This window comes from Microchirus variegatus (genome assembly GCF_963457635.1).
Source record: "Microchirus variegatus genome assembly, chromosome: 16".
Lineage (NCBI taxonomy): Eukaryota > Metazoa > Chordata > Actinopteri > Pleuronectiformes > Soleidae > Microchirus > Microchirus variegatus.
In genome coordinates this window covers 13,328,673-13,349,363 of record NC_139817.1, presented here as the reverse complement: position 1 = coordinate 13,349,363, position 20,691 = coordinate 13,328,673, and the positions used below count along the sequence as shown (strand labels likewise).

Below are 20,691 nucleotides of genomic sequence, written 5' to 3'. Positions count from 1 at the left end.
TAAAATGCTTAGAATCACAATGTACAGTCGTTGTGAATGTGATAAAGGCACCATTTTAATTCATTCTTTAACTCATTTGTGCCTTGATGAGGGCTACTGTGTCTAAATGTGCTGGGTTTTTTTTACTTTAAAGTTACTGTATTCATGAATTAATAAATATACATCAGATGCCCTTTTTGGATTGCCAGTATATATTACAGTATACTTTGTGGATCCTCTCCTAAGATTGAACTGAATTTCAACAGATTTTATTGTGTTTACAGTAATTATATATATATATAGCACAATCCTCTGTTCAGGCCCACTTACATTACTTGTATGTGATGTGAATATTAATTGGCTTGTTTGTAACAGTTGTCTTTAATCTACAAAGACATCTACAAATTCTGCCTTCTTTCTTTCTTTCTTTCTTTCTTTCTTTCTTTCTTTCTTTCTTTCTTTCTTTCTTTCTTTCTTTCGTTTCTTTTTCAGTATTTCAATGTTTTACACGCCCTTGTACTTGAAGTGGAAGAGCTGGCTGTGCGGTTTGATTGTATGCAGTGGAGGAGGAGCAATGACACAGAGTTTGAGGAAGTGACAGATCAAATGTAATGATGATGAAGAATTTCAAAAGCTCAATCTCTTGAAGTTGACAAAGACATCACCCAAAACCTATTATTTGTTAATAAAGGAAGTTGGAATTACATGATAAATATAAATGTTCATCTGCACAGCAAAAACACTGTCCTTGTCAAGACCAGTAGTCCTGCGCGTGTGTGTGTGCGTGTGTGTGCGTGCGCGCATGTGTATGTGCGTGTGTATTGTAGAGCCTGGACAGACGAATTTGTGTGAGGATCACAGCAGTAGATGTCGAACCACAGCCTGAATTGCGCTCCCTACAGGTGAAGAACGACACCGCCAGGCACCACATTGATGACGTGGTTTGGTCCGTGGAGCAGAGCAGCAGGATGGCCGACCAGAGCAGGCAAATTAAACTGGCTGCAGCTAAGAAAAAGGTACCGTTCATTTCTACTGACCTAGTTTGTTATTGCTGCGATTACTGACGCTGTTATGGTTTGCGCGATTATGTCCCTGGTGTTTATACTCGTTTTGTTTCAAATGTATTTACGGAGTAGGGGTGTTGTCATCATTACACGTCGTCCGACCTCTGCGCTTCCGCTTGTCCCTTCTAAACTATTCCCCCGGAGGCTTCATGGAGCAGGAAAGACCACTGCTTCTTTGGGGCCTTTACTGATAGCATTAACTTTCTCCATATTATGGAGGCTGTTTTGAGTACTTGTAATTGTATTTACACCCCCGTCACCGTTTCACCAGTCAGTGATTTTAATTCACCGATCTCCATTGACCCATTGCGTTCACGTGTCTTATTTGCTAACGTTCAAATTCAGTTATTAGCAGACCTTAACGTGCTAAAGATGTCAGGGTAATGTTAGCATTTAGCAACTCGGCTAATTATCACTTGGTCATTTGTGAACGTAAAGGTTGTCACATTGGTAGAGCAGACGGGCAGCATTCTGTTTTGTCTCACGTTATGTCTCTGTTGTCTGAGAAAACAAACGGCGAACCAAATGAAATCATAGAGTGAAGCAAATACTGTGTTAGCATTTTAGCTCAGTTAGCTGGATAGAATGACGGGGACTTGTTTTGACAGCTGACACCCCTTCCCTGTCCCGCTGTGAGCTTTAGCGTTAGCTAATTATGCTGTGTGGTTGATCAGAAAGATGGCCTTAGCAACTGTGAAGTGTTAGCTGCGGGGAAATGACTCGTCAGCATTTTATTTGCTCCCCTGAGTCGACGCGGTGTTTTAATACTTGTCATGTCTCTGCGATTCAATCTCAGTGTTGCAGAGGCTCGTGTAGTTCACCCTCCTGTGATTCTCTCTGGTCCTACACGACAGCTGCCACACAGGCCCCATAGCCAAACCCACACAGGCTTGTTAAAGTATGCTTCATCTGTCACATGAGCCATCTACAAATAGATGATGTTTCTTTGCCACAACAGACCCAACATTTTGTTTGGTTAAGAACTAAGCCACTGTATAAACAGGTCCACGTAAGTGTAAGTAATTAGTGTCCCAGTCTTCCATTGAAAGAGAAGCTGTCTGATGTATTTATTATTCATCGCCGTCTTTGTCTCAGATCAAATTCATTGTTTTTTCGTTTAGCTTGACAAGACCTTCACTGATGGTGGATTACTATACATAACTACACTTAATCTTAGACATGGTTGCGTGTAAACATTCCAGTAGATCAGAAATACTCAGGCACATACCTGTAAGATTAACATTTGGGAAGAATTCCAGAGAGCCACTGCTGGATCAGTGCAGAATGATGAAAGACAATTGTATAGTGTGTGTATATCAGGTAGGGTTTTGTTTTCCTGCTAATAGCTGTTGTTTTCTCATTTATTGTGCTGCTCAGCTGAAGGAGTTTCAGCAGAAGAGCTCCCCTGCTAGTGTGGGAGTAGAGAAAGGAGGAGGTGGTGGCGGAGCATCAGCCAAGAAGAAGAGGAAGGGGAAGGGTCTGGGCCAGTACAATGCACCTTCAACAGATAGAAACTCTCCAATTAATGTAAGTCATTTCTAAACGTTTCTTTGTATATGTTTGCTTGTCGCTTTTTTCTTTGTCAAATTATGTCAATTCTTTGCACTTTACAGTTGATGTATGTGTGTTTGCCAAACCTAGTGTAACCATGTTTTTTTCAGGATTGTAAGCGGATTGTAAAAACCACTGTTATAATAAGTCTGGAACTGAGCACATACATCCTGTAACAGTTTAAACAATCAGTGACTGTATGCAGACATACAAATGGAGGATATCTGATAAAAGGGATCAGTTTTGGTTGATTAAGTGCTGCATTGTTTGTTTTACTTGAACTCAAATGATTTGCAATGGCTTGCTTGCAGTGATCACAAAACATTGTGTCTAGGGTGAGCTAATGCGACTGGATTAATCGAAATTTAAATGTTAACAATATCGCATTACAGCTTACTGCAAATTTCAAATTGCAAGAGGCGCATTATTTGTTCAAGCCAAAAATGTGTCAAAATATCATTTTGGATGAATTATTGTCTTGATTGATAAAGACAACTTTACTAGTTTATATTATATTATTCTACAGACTGAAGAGAACATCTTTGTTTCTCACAGAAAATGAGAATAATGATTCCCTCTGATATCGCAAATCATATCTCAATCTAATTTCCTGTCAAAATAATCACAATTAGATATTTATTCAAAATTGTTCAGCCCTAGACTGGATTACTGGCAAGCAAATGCTTTCCTCTTGGCTTTAGAAAACAAACACTGCCAACAACACAGAAGCTGCATTTACGTTTACATTTACACTGCTTCTTTCTGGCCAATGATTGGTTGAAAATAATGTCTCCTACTACCACAGTCTTCCTGTGCATGCTAGCAGCAACAGCATGCTAGCACAAGTAAAAGTCAAATCAAGTCAAATTTGACACATTTGTGCTGCAAAGATGACCCGAAGATCTATGACACTATGAATGATGTTGCTTTTATTTTCTGCTCAGATTCACCGGGGGGACGAATGAGGAAGGATTAGACGATTGTAACAAGAGAAACGATAACTGATGTGTCATGATTATAGTTTTGACTTGACTGTTTGACTGTTTTGATTTGTTGTAACAGGGCCAGTGTTCTTGTTTGATTTTTGATAAGTACTGCCTGAGTGGGGACACACAATTAGGCATGTGACTCCAGCACACAGTGGACAGACATGTGGGTCAGTCAGTCACTGTTTCGCAGACCATGTCAGTCAGAACGCGCTTATCCTAATTGGAATCTGTGGTGGATCACTGCTGCCGAGTCTCGTTTCTGTCCTTTGTTGGCTGGCTGCCCTCAAACACTGTGACACTGGACATAACCAAACAAGAGTTTGGCTACATTTGTTTTTTTAGTTCTTTGTTTTTGCCTGGTTTTGAACTGCACTTCTGATGTTTTGTCCCACTACTTTCAATATAATTTCATTTTATATGAGCAATTCTTCTTCAGATAGGGTTCTGTAACATGCAGTCAATACTTACTGACCTCTAGCACTGGCCATGTAAGTCTGAGTTTGTCCTCATCACCCGCCATCCTCTTTTCTGAACACTCCTTCCCCATCTAAGATTTCTTCTTGCAACAGCATTTCTGTGCTTGTGTGTCTATATCACTATCACTTTCCACACCATTCTCTCCTCCTTTACAAATCTTTCACCCTCCGCCTTTGTTTCCTTCTTCTTTCCTGTAGTTTGACACTATTCTGAAAGCAATTAGTCAAAGCAATGGAGTTGCCCTACCTTCTTATGGAAACAGTCAGGTGAGCTGCTGTGTTTTCTCTTTCTCTTTCCTGTTTTTTTTTCTGTCTGCACACTTTTGCTGTGAATCACATTGTCTCGCTTCCACATTCTTACCTCCCTTTGATGTCCAGTGCAATCATTCTGAATGTAACGTAGACCAGAAAGCACAGGTTTGGATCAAATTTGAGTGGGATTTCTTGTATAATGGACCTTTGCCTTTTAAATCCATGTCAAGAGTGCATAAATAGTTAAACAGTGCATAGTGAATGGGTAGTATGAGTCTTGGCATGTGTTATCTGCACCTGTGTGCACCATGCAAACATGCATCCGGAAAAACAAGAAATATTTCTAAGTCTGTTTTCATTTTTTAACTTTTCGTTGTTGCTTTTGTGGTTGTTGTCTCTCCTTTTTTTTTGCCTGGTTTCCATCATGTCATAAAGGTGTTGTTTTAAATGCAAATATCATGCTAACATCAAGTCATAGTTGCTGATGGAGAAATATTTTTTTATATATATATATTTTTTATATTTGTTATTTGTTACACTGTTTAGTCTCAGTTCTACTTCTCTGCAGCATAGTTTTAATCTAAATAAATAAGAAATGTACTTGTACGTGTACTTCTATGTCCCCTTTCAATTTGTATTTCTGTGTAAACGTCAAAGCTGACCTAATCATTTCAACCTGTTTTCGTGCATGTACAAACAAAGTTTGCAGCTTCCGTGCAGTCTTGCTGTTGCCTCATATTAATGATCAACCGCTAATTTTACTGCCGTGAAACTAGTGTTTGAGTGTTTCGTGTATGTGTCGCCTCAGACTTTTGCTGACGTGGAGCCCGTGGGATCTTCGGTTCCTCAGCTACTAGAGGACGGCTCACCCGTGTCTAACCCTGCTGTGCCTAACACTACTAATATCACTGAGTCTGCCAGTCATAACACTGACGTGCAGGTGTGTCTCTGTCATTTTGTCTCTATCATTTTCTTCCTCTATCTCATCTTGTTTTTTTTAATTCTCATTCCTGTGTTTGTAATTCTCATTCCTGCATGTCTACAGTGATCGGCCTTAGCATCATGACTCGTGAATTTGTTGCTAACTGATGGATTTTTACGAAAATATGTATGTGACGAAACAAAATTATAAAATCAACCGTTCCACCACATCCTCTTTTTATGGTTATCATGTTGTTTAATCTTACAGATGCATGTTTCTTGATCGTCTTCTTTCTCTTCTTGGTCTTCTTACCCTTACGTCTCTAATGCTATTCTGTTTGATCTGTCTCTCTCTCTCTCTGCAGGACTACCCTGATACCAATGGCAATGAAAGTTTCACAGAGGAAAATAGGTGAGCTACCTGTGTCCCTTAAATAATGACCTTTTTTCAATTAAGTGCTATAAGTAGGTTTTCATTTTGGTTGTCATATTTATTGCACATTATTTGCAATCATAATAATGTTTGTTCTGTTCGTCTGTGTTTGTGTCTCAATGTCTGTTATCCTGCAGACCACTGTCTTCCACCGAGAGCCTGCGGCAGCTCTCACAGCAACTCAACGGGCTGGTCTCTGAGGTAAGACTTTCATACTGTGGTGGGCTTTTAACAATAACGCGCGACAGCCGTAGCGAACTTTCAACAAGGGAGTGTTCCATCAGTTAATTGCTTGGACACACTCGAAACTTCAAGATGTTCCCAATTGCCTCAAGCACACTGACATCCTAAATTCGAATCGGTATTTCCCCTGAACCGGGATGTGTTTTGACAACAGCAAAATGTACTGGGGCACAGTATTTATTAGTGACTTTTTACCTAAATGACTTATATAATGAAGCACCTTTGTCTTTGAGCCACATGCATTATTTTCTATATGAATGCCTACACTTATACACAACAGTAAAACTACTCTGTGATGAATTGTTGTGAATTTAAGGTCACCTTTTGGGTCTGAATTAATATGATGGTCTGTGCTATTTTCAGTCATCTGCTGCGTATGTGAATGGAGACGGTGCACCTGTCCTCAGTGAAAGAGAACTGGAGGTAAGATCGAAATTGTTTGTGAATTAATGACCTTTTTTGGAAATTTGAAAACCAAACTAGGAGTCAGTTGCTCCACACAGTAGACCCTGCATGCTGTGGAATCTACAGCACTCTAGCTACATAATGCATACTTCTCCACTGTCCTGTATGGCTTCATGTTATCACATCTTTAAATAACTGGATGATATTTTTTTTTATCACAACATGGCTCAATATAAAGTGAAGCTCAGCTCACCATCAACATGATGTTCTTTGATCCACCTCATAGTCTACCCTATACACGATTTCATGAGTCATGTATTATTGTGTTTTCCTCTTTTACAGTTAGTTACTTTATGGTACGGGCTAGAATCTTCTGTTTTCCCCTTTACGTGATAGAATATTATCTTAACAACTACTCTGTGTGGAATGCCTCGTTGTCTGAGCTCATGTAGATCCTCTCCACATTATGCAAATATCACAAGTATGTGGTTATGAGAGTTTTTGAGGAGTTTTCAACTGGTTTAACAACCATCAAGTATTGTCACGTCTCATTATTGTAAAACATTTGTATCTCGCGTGTAAAGGTACTATTGTTAGGCTCCATGTCAGTCTTTCACATTTAATTTTCTCCCCTCCTGTCATGTGTTCTTAGTTTGACTTTTGCCACCACACTTTATCTCTCTCTTGTTTTTTTTCTTTTCTATTCTTTCTATCCCGGATGCATGTGTGCACGTGATAGAGTCGTAACCAGGAACTGGCAGCTGCCCTGGAGTCCACCACCGTAACAAACTCTCAGCTCAATACCCAGCTAGACCAGCTGGTAAGCGGCTGTGTGTGTCTTTTTGCATACCTCTGTGTGATCTCTTACTGCTTGACTGCAGTTTATTATTACCATGTCAGTGCATGTTCTGTTTGCATCTTATACGTCACCTTTATTAACCACACGCTACATGTTCTCATTCATAAATTCATGTTATGTATTTATCTTTCTTTCAGGTTCATAAAAATGTATTTTTTATCACAGCTGAAAATAATTTAAAATACACTACCGTTCAAAAGTTTGGGGTCACCTATACAATTTGCTTGTATTTTCCATTAAAAGTCACACTGTTATTCATCAAAAGAGTTGCAAAATTATTCCAAATAAAAATTTGCCCTTTCATCAAGAACCAGCAAAACTGTTTTCAGCTGTGCTAACATAATTGCATAAGAGTATTCTAATCATCCAATAGCCTTCTAACTTCTAACTGTGATTAGCAAACGCAATGTACCATTAGAGCACTGGAGAGGTGGTTGCTGGAAATGGGCCTCTATACACCTATGTACATATTCCATTAAAAAGTAGACGTTTGAAGCTAGAATAGTCGTTTACCACATTAACAATGAATAGAGATTCATTTAATGTTATATTCATTGAAAAAAGTGCTTTTCCTTCAAAAATAAGGACAACTTTTGATCGGTAGTGTACTAACAACAATACATTTTTATGCATATGAAAAACATATATATCAACACTGAAAGCATAAATATTCAACACACCAGGTTCACTATTTAAACCCCCTTCCCTATCCTCCCTGCAATACAGATTAGGTTTGTTTTTGTGCCACAATGTTTGTTCTGTTTTACAGTATCGTGTTACAATGTTCTTTCCCTAACTGAAAATGATATCCTGTTGATCTGGCAGGCACAGCAATCGCAGGAGCTCACAGACCAGCTACAAAAGGTAACATTTTTGTTCCCCCTCTGTCTTGCTTATCTGTCTTGTTCATTCCTGTCATCATGTTTTCCAGTCCACTGAACTCTTTACTTCCTGCTTGGCCATTCCTATTCTCCCCCCCCCCCCTTCCTTCAGGAGAGAAAAGAATTTGAGCAGAGATTTTCAAAAGAGCAGGGAGCCATGCGGGAGCAATTACAGGTAACTTCTCAAACCAAGATAGAGCGTACATCTTCCTCTCCTCAACCGTCCTCTGATTACACCGCTTGACAAACATTTATTAAAACTTTGTAATCCAGTTTGCCTGTCCTCCTCGCAGGTTCACATCCAGACGATTGGTATACTGGTATCGGAGAAATCAGAGCTACAAACTGCACTACAATACACACAACAGGCTGCACGACAAAAAGCTGGTCTGTTTGTTTTTTTTGTTTTTTTTTCATACAAGTGGTGCATACAGTAACCTTAAATGAACATGTCTCATCTTAGTGAGCCTTTACCCCCCAAAGCAAGGCCATTAACAGTATTGTGTGTCCCTGTTTGTGTATTTCTGCGCATGCATAGCTGATGCAGAGGAGCTGAACAGCCGCCTACAGTCAACAAAGCAGAGAGTGTCCGAGCTGGAGCGTACGCTCTCTTCTGTTTCATCACAGCAGAAACAATTTGAAAAGGTTGGTAGTCGAGTCATTATACTAAAATTAGTAAGGCATATTGCAGGTAAAAAAGCGTCTGCATGCATGTAATTCAGATAGGCTGCCTTGCCCAAAAGCATCTTCTACATCCTTTGTTTCAGTTTAAAAAGAAATGCTGCTGTCGGTTGACTTTAATATGTTTTTTTTTGTTTGTTTTAATCTTCAGCACAACAAAGAGCTTGAAAAAGAGAGAGACACCCTGAGGCTAGAGGTGTTTAGAGTAAAGTAAGTCACTTTATCCTACCACACACGCACCTTAAAACCCATTTTTATTTTTTTATTTTTTTAATCTTTTTTATAGATTTATTCTATGACCTGTTTATTTGTGTTGTTTTTATATTTTCTACAGTATTTTATTGTTTGTTCATAGGTCTATTAGGTCACACGCTTTTATGCATTATTTGTTTTATTTATTTTTCTCTGAAGTTGGATTGGATTGGAATATGATTCTCACAGAAGAACATAAAGCAACACATGGCACCGGCACATCTCCTGAGCGCTTTTAGAATGTGGTCTGTTAGAAACGATGACCAATCTGCATCTTGTGTTTATGTTGGCAGCAATGTGAGCGATGAGTCAAAGCAGCAGAGCTCAGAATTGTCCGAGCAGTTGAAACTGATGACGCGGGAGAATGGAGCGATGAGGCTAGAGGTGGAAGATCTGCGCAAAAGACTGGAGATGTCTGACCTTATGTTGCAACAGGTGCGTGACACAAAGCTCATAGTTTTTGCACCAAACATACATTTAAACTCCTGTTCATTTTCTTCACGCTCACCTGCGTTTTCCTTCATTTTGTCTGTCTACAGTGCTCCAATCAGTCAGATCCTAGCATTGTCAACCAGCAGGTCCAGTCACTATTGGAAGAGAAACAGCAACTGGAGACACACAATCATCAGGTTTGTTTGCAGGAACCTGAGAGATGGTTGCTGGAAATGGGCCTCTATACACCTATGTACATATAGTTTGGGGTCACCTATACAACTTTTTGTTGTGTTTTCCATTAAAAGTCACACTTTTTCATCAAAAGAGTTGCAAAATGAATGGAAAATATAGTCAAGACATTGACAAGATTAGAAATAATGATGATATTTTTCATCAAAGAACTGTGAGATGATTGCTGGAAATGGGCCTCAAAACACATAATGCACATATTCCATTAAAAACCAGATGTTTACAGCTAGAATAGTCGTTTACCACATTTACAATGTATAGAGTGTATTTATGATTGGAAAAAAAGTGATTTTCCTTCAGAAATAAGGACATTTCTAAGTGACCCCAAACTTTTGAACAGTAGTGTATGTCCTTCATCTTACCTGTCAGTATCATATCTTTCTCAAAATGAATCACATTGGTCTGAACTCTCCTCTGTTTAACTCTTAATTATCACCAGGTCTTGTAAAACTAATTTTCCCCCTTTACTTTGTGATGTTGCAGCTGATGGAGTCTCTTTCCCAGCTGAAAACGGAGAGGGACTGCTACGCAGAGCAGATCCAGCAGGAGGGCCGTGTGTGGAAGGACAAAACGGAACAGCTGCTAACACAGGTTAACCATTCACCAACTTTATTTTGTTGTAGCTAAGAAAAGAAAGAGTTTGAGTGCAAAAAGTATGCATGAATGTATTTATTTTTCCCTCGTTTATTAAAAACAACAATTTTGCTTGCCCTGCGAGATCGGCTCGGGCCGCGCTCCTCCTGGCGCAAAATAATCTCTGAAATTGCACGAAATAAAGTCCAAAATTGTGAATATTTGAGTCAAAGTGTTACCTGTTTTTTATTTTAATAAACCCCGCCATTGATTTAATTTATTCTTTTGAGCTTTGTTCCTTTCCAGCTTAGGAGTTCCTGTGTATAGTTGTGCTCTATAGATTTATTTGCAAACTAAAACGTTAAATTAAGTTAAATTTGTTGTGTTGCTGATTACAGCTTGAAGTGGCGAGAAGGTCTTAAAATACTTTGAGAAGGTCTTGAAAAAATCTTAAAAAGGTATTGAAATTAACTTGACTCATGTCTGTACAGGTGTCGTTGGTCGCAGAGGAGAGGGACAGGAACATCAATCGAGTCCAGGAGCTGGAGGCCAGCATCACGGACCTGAAAAATAATGCAGGTATTGCTCAAATCGCCTGCTTCTTCTCTTTTCTCGCCAGTTTTTGTACTTCAAAAGCCTGACATGATTACCTAACAAAACGATGAATGGATCTCCACAGATCTTTGAGCAGTATACGCCTGATTCATGAGGTTGTTGGATCAAGCAAAGTACTTCAGATGGCAAAAAAAAGATTGGAATAGACTTATTCTTCAGGAGTTTTTAAGTGATGTGATTTGCTTGATTATACTTACTGTTAAAGGCGCATTATGTAATAAATCTAAAGCAACTGGCCATAAAATCTTCCTAATATGTCACAGAGACTCAGGAATAATGTTCATATAACAAACTGAACTCACCAACAACAACAGTACAGCCAAAATATTTGCATCAAAATAAATATTTTACAATAAATCATTGCAGTCAGTAGAGTCTCAGCTGCCGAGCAACCACGGGTTGCCATTTACGTTAGAAAACGAAACCTAAAAGACCGCTGTTTTTGGAATTTGAATGTAGTAACTGTAGTGTAGTTGCTGTGCACATGCAGACGGCACAGCTACCGTTAATGTATTTCTCTGTGGCAATGTTTGTACACTTGAGAACATCCCACTCCTTCTCTTCCCGACAGCATTATTGTCCCAGGAGAAAGATCCTCAGGATAATGCAGAGGCTCAGCCCTCAGGGCCGTCAGAGAATGAGCTGGCGCTGGAGGAGAACCTCAACAGAATACAGCAAGAGAAAGAAGCTCTTGCTGCACAGTATCAAGCACAGGTAGGCATTACCTTGTGTTACTTTATGTGAGCCTAACCCTAACCCAGTTGTTCCACCTCACCTCTGTCATTTTCTTCCCACCTAGCTGAGAGACAACGAGCAGCTGAGCCACCTCTGTGCAGAGCAGGAGACGCGTCTCGGGGAGATGGAGCGGCAGGTGGAGACCCAAACCGAGGAGGCAGCGGATCGCCGGCAAATGTTGGAGGACGTTCAGTCAGACAAGGCCACGATAAGCCGCGCTCTCACCCAAAACCGCACACTGAAGGATCAGCTGGCTGAACTGCAGAACGGTTTTGTCCAACTGGTAAGGATGAAAATCTCAGTGTCCTCTTTTAAAAAAAAAAAAAAGAAAAAGAAAAAACAAGCTATTAATCTACACGACCATTCAAAAGTTTGGGGTCACTTACTGTAGAAATGTCCTAGAGGCCCATTTCCAGCAACCATCTCTCCAGTGTTCTAATAGTACATTGTGTTTGCTAACCGCGTTAGAAGGCTATTGGATGATAAGAAAACCCTTGAAAACCCTTGTGCAATGATGTTAGCACAGCTGAAAACAGTTTTGCTGGTTCTTTGACGAAAGGGCAAAATTATTATTTTGAATAAAAATCATTATTTCTAATCTTGTCAATGTCTTGACTTTATTTTTCTATTCATTTTGCAACTCTTATGATGAATAAAAACTTAACTGACTTCTTTCGAAATTGCTATAACCGTATTCATTTTCCTGCGTCCTCTTGGCCTGATTGCAGTTTCATCAGTGCCTTAAGCCAAAGTTTCTGTTTCATTTGTACAGACTAATGAGAACATGGAGCTGACCACCGCCATCCAGTCAGAGCAACACGTGAAAAAGGAGCTGGCTCGCAGAATGGGTGAACTGCAAGAGGAACTGCACAATGTTAAGGAGCAGGTACGGTCACTTGCATACACCACTTGTGCAGATTTGACGATAATGTGATAGTGGCTTCCACAGAAAGAGATAAACAAATGCTTTCTCCACCTCCATCATTCTCCCGCTTCCAGCTGGAATTGAAAGGTCAGGAGAGTCAGGGTGTGATGGCGCAGAGGGACCAGGTCGTGGCTCACCTGCAGCAGTACTATGCCGCCTACCAGGGCCTGGTCTCGGAGAGAGAGCAGCTCCACCAGCAGTATCTGCAGCAGTGTCAGCTGATGGACCGGCTGCAGCATGACGAAACCCATGGTCGTACACAGCTGGAGATCAGTCACGGTCAGCTCAAGCAAACGCAGGTGCGTGTAGAGCTGCAAGTCGATTAATGTTTCGATTATTTTCAAACCTAGAAATGACGATGTTCTCGAATGTCTTGTTTTGCCCTCAAACCAAAATGATTCAGTTTTAATGATTTCTTTGTTATGTGGAGCAAAGAAACAAAGAAAATATTCACATTTAAGGAGCTAAAACAATCAGAAATCTTGTTTTAATAATGAAAAATAGTTGACGATTCATAGACCTCATCTTCAATCAAAGACTATTTAGCGCCAACACATTCTGATATAAGTGTGTAGTAAATATCGTCCACTTACAGATGGAAAAGAAACACTTTGCTTCAAATGTTTTAATATGAGCCTGTGACACAATGAGAGTTATAAATAATAATAATTTCAGAGCAAAAGTACCTCAATACTATGAACGTGCTGTAAAACTTGACCTTCTGTCACTGTTTTAAATGACTCCCTGTCGCCCCCTACAGGACCATTTGGAGAAGTTAGTCAGAGACAATGAGCAGCTGAAGGCTGAGGTGAGGGAACTTCTTAACAGCTCAGCTCTCGCATCATCTTCATCAAGAGACCAAGGTAGGGTTTGCCTTTTCCCAATTTTTAATTTATTGTCACTGACAAGTGCCTTGCTTTATTTTTGTTTTTGTGGCTTTCATTTGGAATTCAGTCACTTGTTATTTCATATTTATTTTGAGGGAAATGAAGCGATATTCTAGGAAATAGAAACTGTAACTTCTTTCTCAAGAAATAAGGGTACATATAGCACCAGCAGTTCAAGAACATATACACTACCATTCAAAAGTTTGGGGTCACCTATACAATTTTGGTTGTATTTTCCATTAAAAGTCACACTTTTTCATCAAAAGAGTTGCAAAATTAATAAAAAATATAGTCAAGATGTTAGGATTCGATACTATGATTAGAAATAATGATTTTTATTCAAAATAAAATGTTTGCCCTTTTGTCAAAGAACCAGCAAAACTGTTTTCAGCTGTGCTAAAATCATTGCACAAGGGTTTTCAAGGGTTTTCTAATCATCCAATAGCCTTCTAATGCGATTAGCAAACACAATGTACCATTAGAACAGAGAACATTTGGAGAGATGGTTGCTGGAAATGGGCCTCTATACACCTATATACATATTCCATTAAAAACCAGACGTTTGCAGCTAGAATAGTCGTTTACCACATTAACAATGTATAGAATGTATTTCTGATTCATTTAATGTTATATTCATTGAAAAAAAGTGATTTTCCTTAAAAAATAAGGACATTTCTAAGTGACCCCAAACTTTTGAACGGTAGTGTCGCACCAGCAGTTCAATTTAGAGAACACATATCATGAGAACTGTACATAGATTTGTGGCAGGACAATATTAGTTGATGGTAAATACCTGCTCTAAACCCACACTGTGAATGTGACCAAGTATTGTTAAAGGTTGGAAGCACACATTTAAGAAATTGGAAATTATATTTATAAAAGTCCAACTCTTTTAATTTGTCATAATGTAATTTAGGAGATGGAGTGGAAAGTCAGTCGCTGGAAGAGAGCCCAAAGAAGTCCTCCTCCATTGTTATACCTGAGGATTTTGAAAGCCAGAAAGAGATGGTGAGGAGGGTGATGAGCTGTTCAGAGCCTTTACTTTGCATGCTGTAAATGAGCCATTCTTGATTTTTTATTTTATTTTTTTTTATTTTATTTTTTTTAAATAAACTGATGTCCTGTCCTCCTGCAGGAGGACTTTATCCGTGGAGCTCTGGCTCATTTGGAGGCGGAGAGGGACGAGGCCAGAAGGCTACTCGAAGAGGAACACAGGCTCCACATGGCGGCCCGGCACCAGGCCACCGTGGCCCTCAGCCACGAACACCAATACCACAGCCACAAACATGATCACGACCATCAACATGATCACGATCACAACCATCAACATGATCACGATCACGACCATCAACATGGTCACGATCACGATCATCAACATGGTCACAATCACGACCATCAACATGGTCACGATCACGATCATCAACATGGTCACGATCACGACCATCAACATGATCACGACCATCAACATGATCACGACCATCAACATGATCACGATCACACTCAGGGTCACCATCACAGCCACTGTGAACATGGTCATGAGCATTCAGGTGAAGAACAATCACCTTGTTTGGTACATGAGTACAAGTATAGAACAAGTTCATGTGTCGTACGCAGGATGTGATTTGTAATGCATACTCTTTGGCCTAGAAGGAGGAGTGCCTGTGGAAGTTCATCAGGCCCTACAAGCTGCCATGGAGAAGCTTCAGCACCGTTTCACCTCCCTCATGCAGGAGAAGGCTGATCTGAGGGAGAGGGTGGAGGAGCTGGAACACCGCTGCATCCAGCTGTCCGGAGAGACCGACACAATAGGTGAGAACGACGAGAAATCAGTAGGGTTGTGGTGTATGTGGAATTATTAGTATTACTGATATCTCCCCATTTAGTGTGACATTGTGTAACAGTGGATGTTAAGTGTTTATGTTGTGCACTTTCACAGTTGTGTTTCACTTTATGGACATGAGACTGAGGGGGAAAAGCAATTTTCCATTGAAGCTCAGTGAAAGTGAATCATTCCTTCGTATGTGAATTTATGTGCCACACATCAAGTTAATAAGAGTAACGCAAACCTCGGCCGAGTGCTGTAAATATCAACTGGATTATAGTGTTACTGTGACAGCCCGAAACACTGTTAGTGTTGTACGGTTACAGGGTGTCCCCGGGGTCTTAAAAAGTCTTAATCGCGATTTCATGAGGTATTCAATTTTTATCCATATTTTGACTGCAAAAAGTATGCATGAATGTATTTATTTTCCTCCCCGCGTTTGTTAAAAACAACGATGCACTGGCATGCTCGCCCTGCAAGATCGCTCAGGGCAGCGCACGTACACGTGATATTAAGAATATTGCGACAGTGAAAGCGTTCCTCCTGGCGCGAAATAATATCCGAAATCGCACGAAATAAACTCCAAAATCCTGAATGCTTGAGTCAAAGTGTTACTTGTTGTTTATTTTAAAAACCATGCCTTTGGTTTAATTTATTCTTTCGAGCTTTGTTCCTTTCCAGCTTATGAGTTCCTGTGTATGGTTGTGCTCTACAGATTGAATCGCAAACTAAAACCGTTTTGGCTATTAACTGTTGCCGATGACACTTGAAGTATTAAAATATTTTGAGAAGGTCTTGAAAAAGTCTTTAAAAGGTATTGAAATGAACAAATTAATTGATTCCTGCATATACCTTGTGTAAGTTATGTTTTTTGGTTGCTTTGACTTTCTATCTCGAACAAAGTGACAGAAATTCTTCAATTCATCAATGTGTAACTTTGTGATGCCACAATGTTTTTTTCCATCATTCCAGGAGAGTACATTGCACTGTACCAGAATCAGCGAGCCATCATGAAGCAGAAACACCAGGAGAAGGAGCAGTACATCAGCATGCTGGCCCAGGACAAGGAGGAGATGAAGGTAGATTCTGCTTGTTTTCTGTGGAGCATCACATTTATTCTCTCCCCCCCCACCCCCACAAATCATTAAATGTTCATGTTCTCCCACAAACTGATCGTCCTGTGTTGTCGTGTCTCTTCTGTGCATCAGGCAAAGCTGGCAGAGCTGCAGGATTTGGTGATGAGGCTGGTGGCTGAGAGGAACGGTTGGTACAGTCGTTACGCCGGAGCCGTAGCCGGCACCGCGAACCCCGACCTGGTGCCTCTTATGGATGATCACACTCATCCCGAGCACCAAGCTGATGCAGGCATGGAGCTGAACGCTGTCAGCGGAGAGGGTAAGCACAGCAGTCATGCATCCTATTATTTCTTTTGTTTATCCTTATCCTCTATTCTGGAAATCCCTCAAGATCAAAATGTATTTTTTCAAAGGGGACCTAGCTCACCATAACTAGGTTACAAAAAGAGCAGAAACAATGCATTGAATATTAATTAGTAATCAATTTTTTCATCATTAAAACAAGATTTCTAATTGTTTTAGCTTCTTAAATGTGAATATTTTCTTCGTCTCTTTGCTGCACATAACAAAGAAATCATTAAAACTGAATCATTTTGGTTTGTGGACAAAACAAGGCATTTGTCATCGTCATTTCTAGGTTTGACAAACACTGATCGACTTTTTTTTAACATTTTCTGGCATTTTATGGACCAAACGATTAATCAAGAAAATAATCGACAGATTAATCGAGAAAAAATCAACAGATTAATCGATTACGAAAAGAATCGTTCGTTGAAGTTCTAGTTATGAACTTGTACAACAGCACTTTTCATTTGCAGTTTTTTCATCAGTGTTTCTAAATCAATCAAGATTGTGAACATTTTCACATTGATCAGTTATGAAGGAGGGATAACGGGGGTTAAATGCATTCTCAATTCACAACTCAAAGTGTTCCATCTTTTTTCTTTGTCGTCGAGTCGTGCCCAGGAGCTGATTTGCAGCAGGAAACTGTTCCAGAGTTGTACTTATGCCGGCAATAAAGTGTCACGATCCTTTTCTTTCTATAAAAACACCACTGTCGCCTCTTCTGTTTGTCGGCTTGCAGAAGCCATGGAGGTCATTCCTCTGTCAGAGCCTTCCGCAGGCCTGGAGGCCTCATCATCCCAGACCCATTTGATGGGATCAGTCCAGACCGACTCCAAGCCCCTGGTGCCCAAAGAGGACGGCACAGCCCAGCAGATCATGCAGCTGCTGCAGGAGATCCAGAACCCACAGGGGTTGCTGAGATCGGCCCCGTTCCTCGGAGAGAACCCCTGCATCCCCTTCTTTTACCGGCCCGATGAGCAGGATGAAGTTAAGATCTTGGTGGTGTGAGTGTGGGGGGTGGTGTGTGAGAGACAAAGTGTGTGTTTGTGTGAGACATGCGTTGGACACAGATGGAAGAATGTCTTTGACCCAGTTACATTAAAATGCCCCTCCCTTTGTTCTGTGTCATCATGAACGTGTGCATGGGTGGAAAAAACAGAGTATTTTCTCCATGACACCCAGAGAGAGGTGATAATCAGTATTCATAGACACAATCTGATTACTCATCTCCCTTTACCACACTTTTATTCCCCATTCAATCTCCCGTCTTACACATAAGTGCAATAAAGGGGCTCTGTATTCTCTCCCCTTGCTGATACAGTACTTAAAGAGCTGTCAGAAAACTCACAGTCCTGTTTTGTGTGCGCAATTGTGTTTCTTACTGCAAAGTACTCAGTTTTTACACAATTCACTGTACACACGCCAAAAAAAAAACACAGTGCATCACTTGTGAATGTAATCGCCCAAATATTTATCTGTCAGATTGTGTAGTGTTCAGATAAAGGAGGACAAAAGATGCAGCAAAGGTGTTATAGTGACATAGTGAGATGTGGAGAAGTGGAGTCAATAAAGGAACAGAGAAACATGTTAAACTGTAGTAGTCACTGTTTCAACGTGTAGATTGATCAGATTGAGGGAGACAGAGGCAGGTTTTTGCAGGTTGATGCAGTCTTTTTTATTTCTCCAGACACTGAAAAATGCAACATGCTTACACAGGGCAATGTGTTCATGTGTGTAGGGGAAAAGAGAAACCTGATTCAGTGACGCAATTCAAAGACCCCCATGAAGAAAACGTTAGTTTCTGTTTCACCAAGTTGTTTCTTGAGTGTTTCCATCAGTGTTTCCAGGTGATGAGGTTCAGTATTTGAAAAAGTTACAGGAAGTATGCTACCGTTCAAATGTTTGGGGTCACCTATACATTTTTTTTGTGTGTGTTTTGCATTAAAAGTCACACTCTTATTCATCAAAAGAGTTGCAAAATGAATAGAAAATAAAGTCAAGACATTGACAAGATAAGAAATAATGATTTTTATGTGTGTTAAATAACCAGCAAAACTACTCAGCTGTGCTAACATCATTGCACAAGGGTTTTCTAATCATCCAATAGCCTTCTAACGCAATTAGTAAACACAATGTACCATTAGAACACTGGAAATGAGCCTCCATACACCTATGTACATATTCCATTAAAAACCAGACGTTTGCAGCTAGAATAGTCATTTACCACATTAACAATGTATAGAGGGTATTTCTGATTCATTTAATGTTATATTCATTGAAAGAAAAGTGCTTTTCCTTCAAAAATAAGGACATTTCTAAGTGACCCCAAACTTTTGAACGGTAGTGTATGCTGGTAAAGTTGTATAGGCACAGTTCGGCTCGTTCGTTCAGTACTTTGTGCTGTTACAAATTTGCGTCTCACTTCCGTCACACATTACATACATCATTCCCCCTCCATTTTTTTTTTTTTTCAATCTCCCTCCATTTTCTTTTGTGGCTCATGGGGTCTCATAAGACCCCGTTGAGACCTGGTATTAAGATCCAAGATCCATGAGTTCGGATCACTGAGGATAAACGTTAATACCGTGGTCTGAGGCTGTTCTTTACTGTTACATCGAAGATGAATTTGTGCATATCCTTTACAACTGGACTGTGTGTGTGTGTGTGCTTTACAGCATCTATTGTACCTTCCGTGTAGATTCCCTTCAGTTTATAATACTAAGTATGATTGCACTAAATCTGTACAGAGCTTCTCAGTCATCTCCGTTTCTCCCATCGAGTGAAACTGGAATCCTATGATGCCTCGCTCTCCTGCTGAGGGTTCCACTTGAAGCAAGTTAATTTAATTTGCGTGCATGTGTGCGTGAGAAGGAGATATCATTGACACTGATAATTCAAGAGGTCATGGTGTCATTCCCAAAAAATAAGTTGTGGGACCAATCAGAACAACTGTATTTCCAAAATCAGAGAACTAAAGTTCATAAATTGTTATTCCCACGTTCTATCAATGCTTGAGTAAAGTCTCCTTCAAGCATTAAATAAAAGAGAAATCTTTCTCTTTATCAGAGGCATTGTCAACTCTCCTTTTTTTTACAGCTACTGAAATAACCCAAGGTCTTTGTCTTTGCTCATTTCCTCCGTTTTTACGTCAAATGACGTGGGCTATGAAGTCTGTTTTTACGGGGAGTGAAATCACACCCTTTACTTCCCGGGTTTACTTTGAGGAGAATTCCATGTTTTATGAAGTCGTCTGTTTGCACACTTGATATTTATGACGGGATGGAAAAGCAGCAGCGGCGGCGGTGCTGACCGTGGTGTTACGTTCGGCCATTAAAATTGTACTTGAACCACACAGCACTTCAGTAAGGAACGTGTGGTTCCTGAATACATTTGCTTCCACTAATTGTATGTTTTAAATATTGCTTATTAGCATTCAGTCACTTTTTTTTTTTTGGTTTCCATTGAAACGTGCCACAAATACTCTTGTGTTTGCTTTGGGAGTGGTAAGACCATGAGGTACATATAAATATATATACTATACTATAAAATCCTTTTAGTGGTGTTTTCGGGGCTTGTAAAATAAGAGATGAAAAGGCTTTGAATCAAACGACTTCCGTGATTGAAAGAAAATAGAAGCATTTATTTGTCTTTACTGTTAAAGAGGCAGTGTACATACTGTAACTGTGTAACATATTGTATATTCATTATGCCTGATGTGTGCGTCAGTGTGTTTGGAGGGGGGTGGTTGCTGAGTGTGTGTGCGTGTGTGTTGACAGACGGGGGGGTGGAGGTGGTTCCTGACTGGCTGTGATTGATTTAATACAAAGATGGAAATAGAAAAGCAAATATATTTATTTGAAGTAAGATAGTGTCTGAACTAATCGCTTTTAATGTAAAAAAGATAAGAAAAAACATCGACTGTCGGGTGGAAATGAAGGATTGTTCAGAGGACTGATTTGACTGAGGGCTGCTTCACATGGAAGCTTTCTGATTGTTTTCTTTCCTTGAGTAATTATTTCTCCCTTTCTCCAGAATAAAACTGA

At 39.9% G+C, this 20,691-nt stretch overlaps 1 protein-coding gene across 3 annotated transcripts; it reads left to right on the top strand.

The window, feature by feature from the left end:
- Positions 1-947: 947 nt before the first annotated feature.
- Positions 948-20,691, top strand: golga2 (golgin A2; the record flags this gene model as incomplete). Of its 3 annotated transcripts, XM_083902487.1 has the most annotated exons (28): positions 948-995; positions 2,421-2,570; positions 4,258-4,326; positions 5,598-5,644; positions 5,803-5,866; positions 6,272-6,331; positions 7,053-7,133; positions 7,998-8,036; positions 8,166-8,228; positions 8,347-8,440; positions 8,592-8,698; positions 8,886-8,944; positions 9,280-9,421; positions 9,526-9,615; positions 10,154-10,261; positions 10,735-10,822; positions 11,430-11,572; positions 11,658-11,876; positions 12,366-12,479; positions 12,593-12,622; positions 12,683-12,817; positions 13,279-13,381; positions 14,322-14,413; positions 14,541-14,952; positions 15,053-15,214; positions 16,200-16,306; positions 16,436-16,622; positions 17,388-20,691. In XM_083902487.1, 28 exons carry the CDS (start codon positions 948-950, stop codon positions 17,654-17,656), a joined length of 3,282 nt encoding a protein of 1,093 aa, XP_083758613.1. In that variant the 3' UTR covers positions 17,657-20,691. The 3 variants fall into 3 exon arrangements, with proteins under 3 accessions (XP_083758613.1, XP_083758612.1, XP_083758611.1); XM_083902486.1 differs by having other exon boundaries at positions 12,593-12,817; positions 15,056-15,214; XM_083902485.1 differs by having other exon boundaries at positions 12,593-12,817.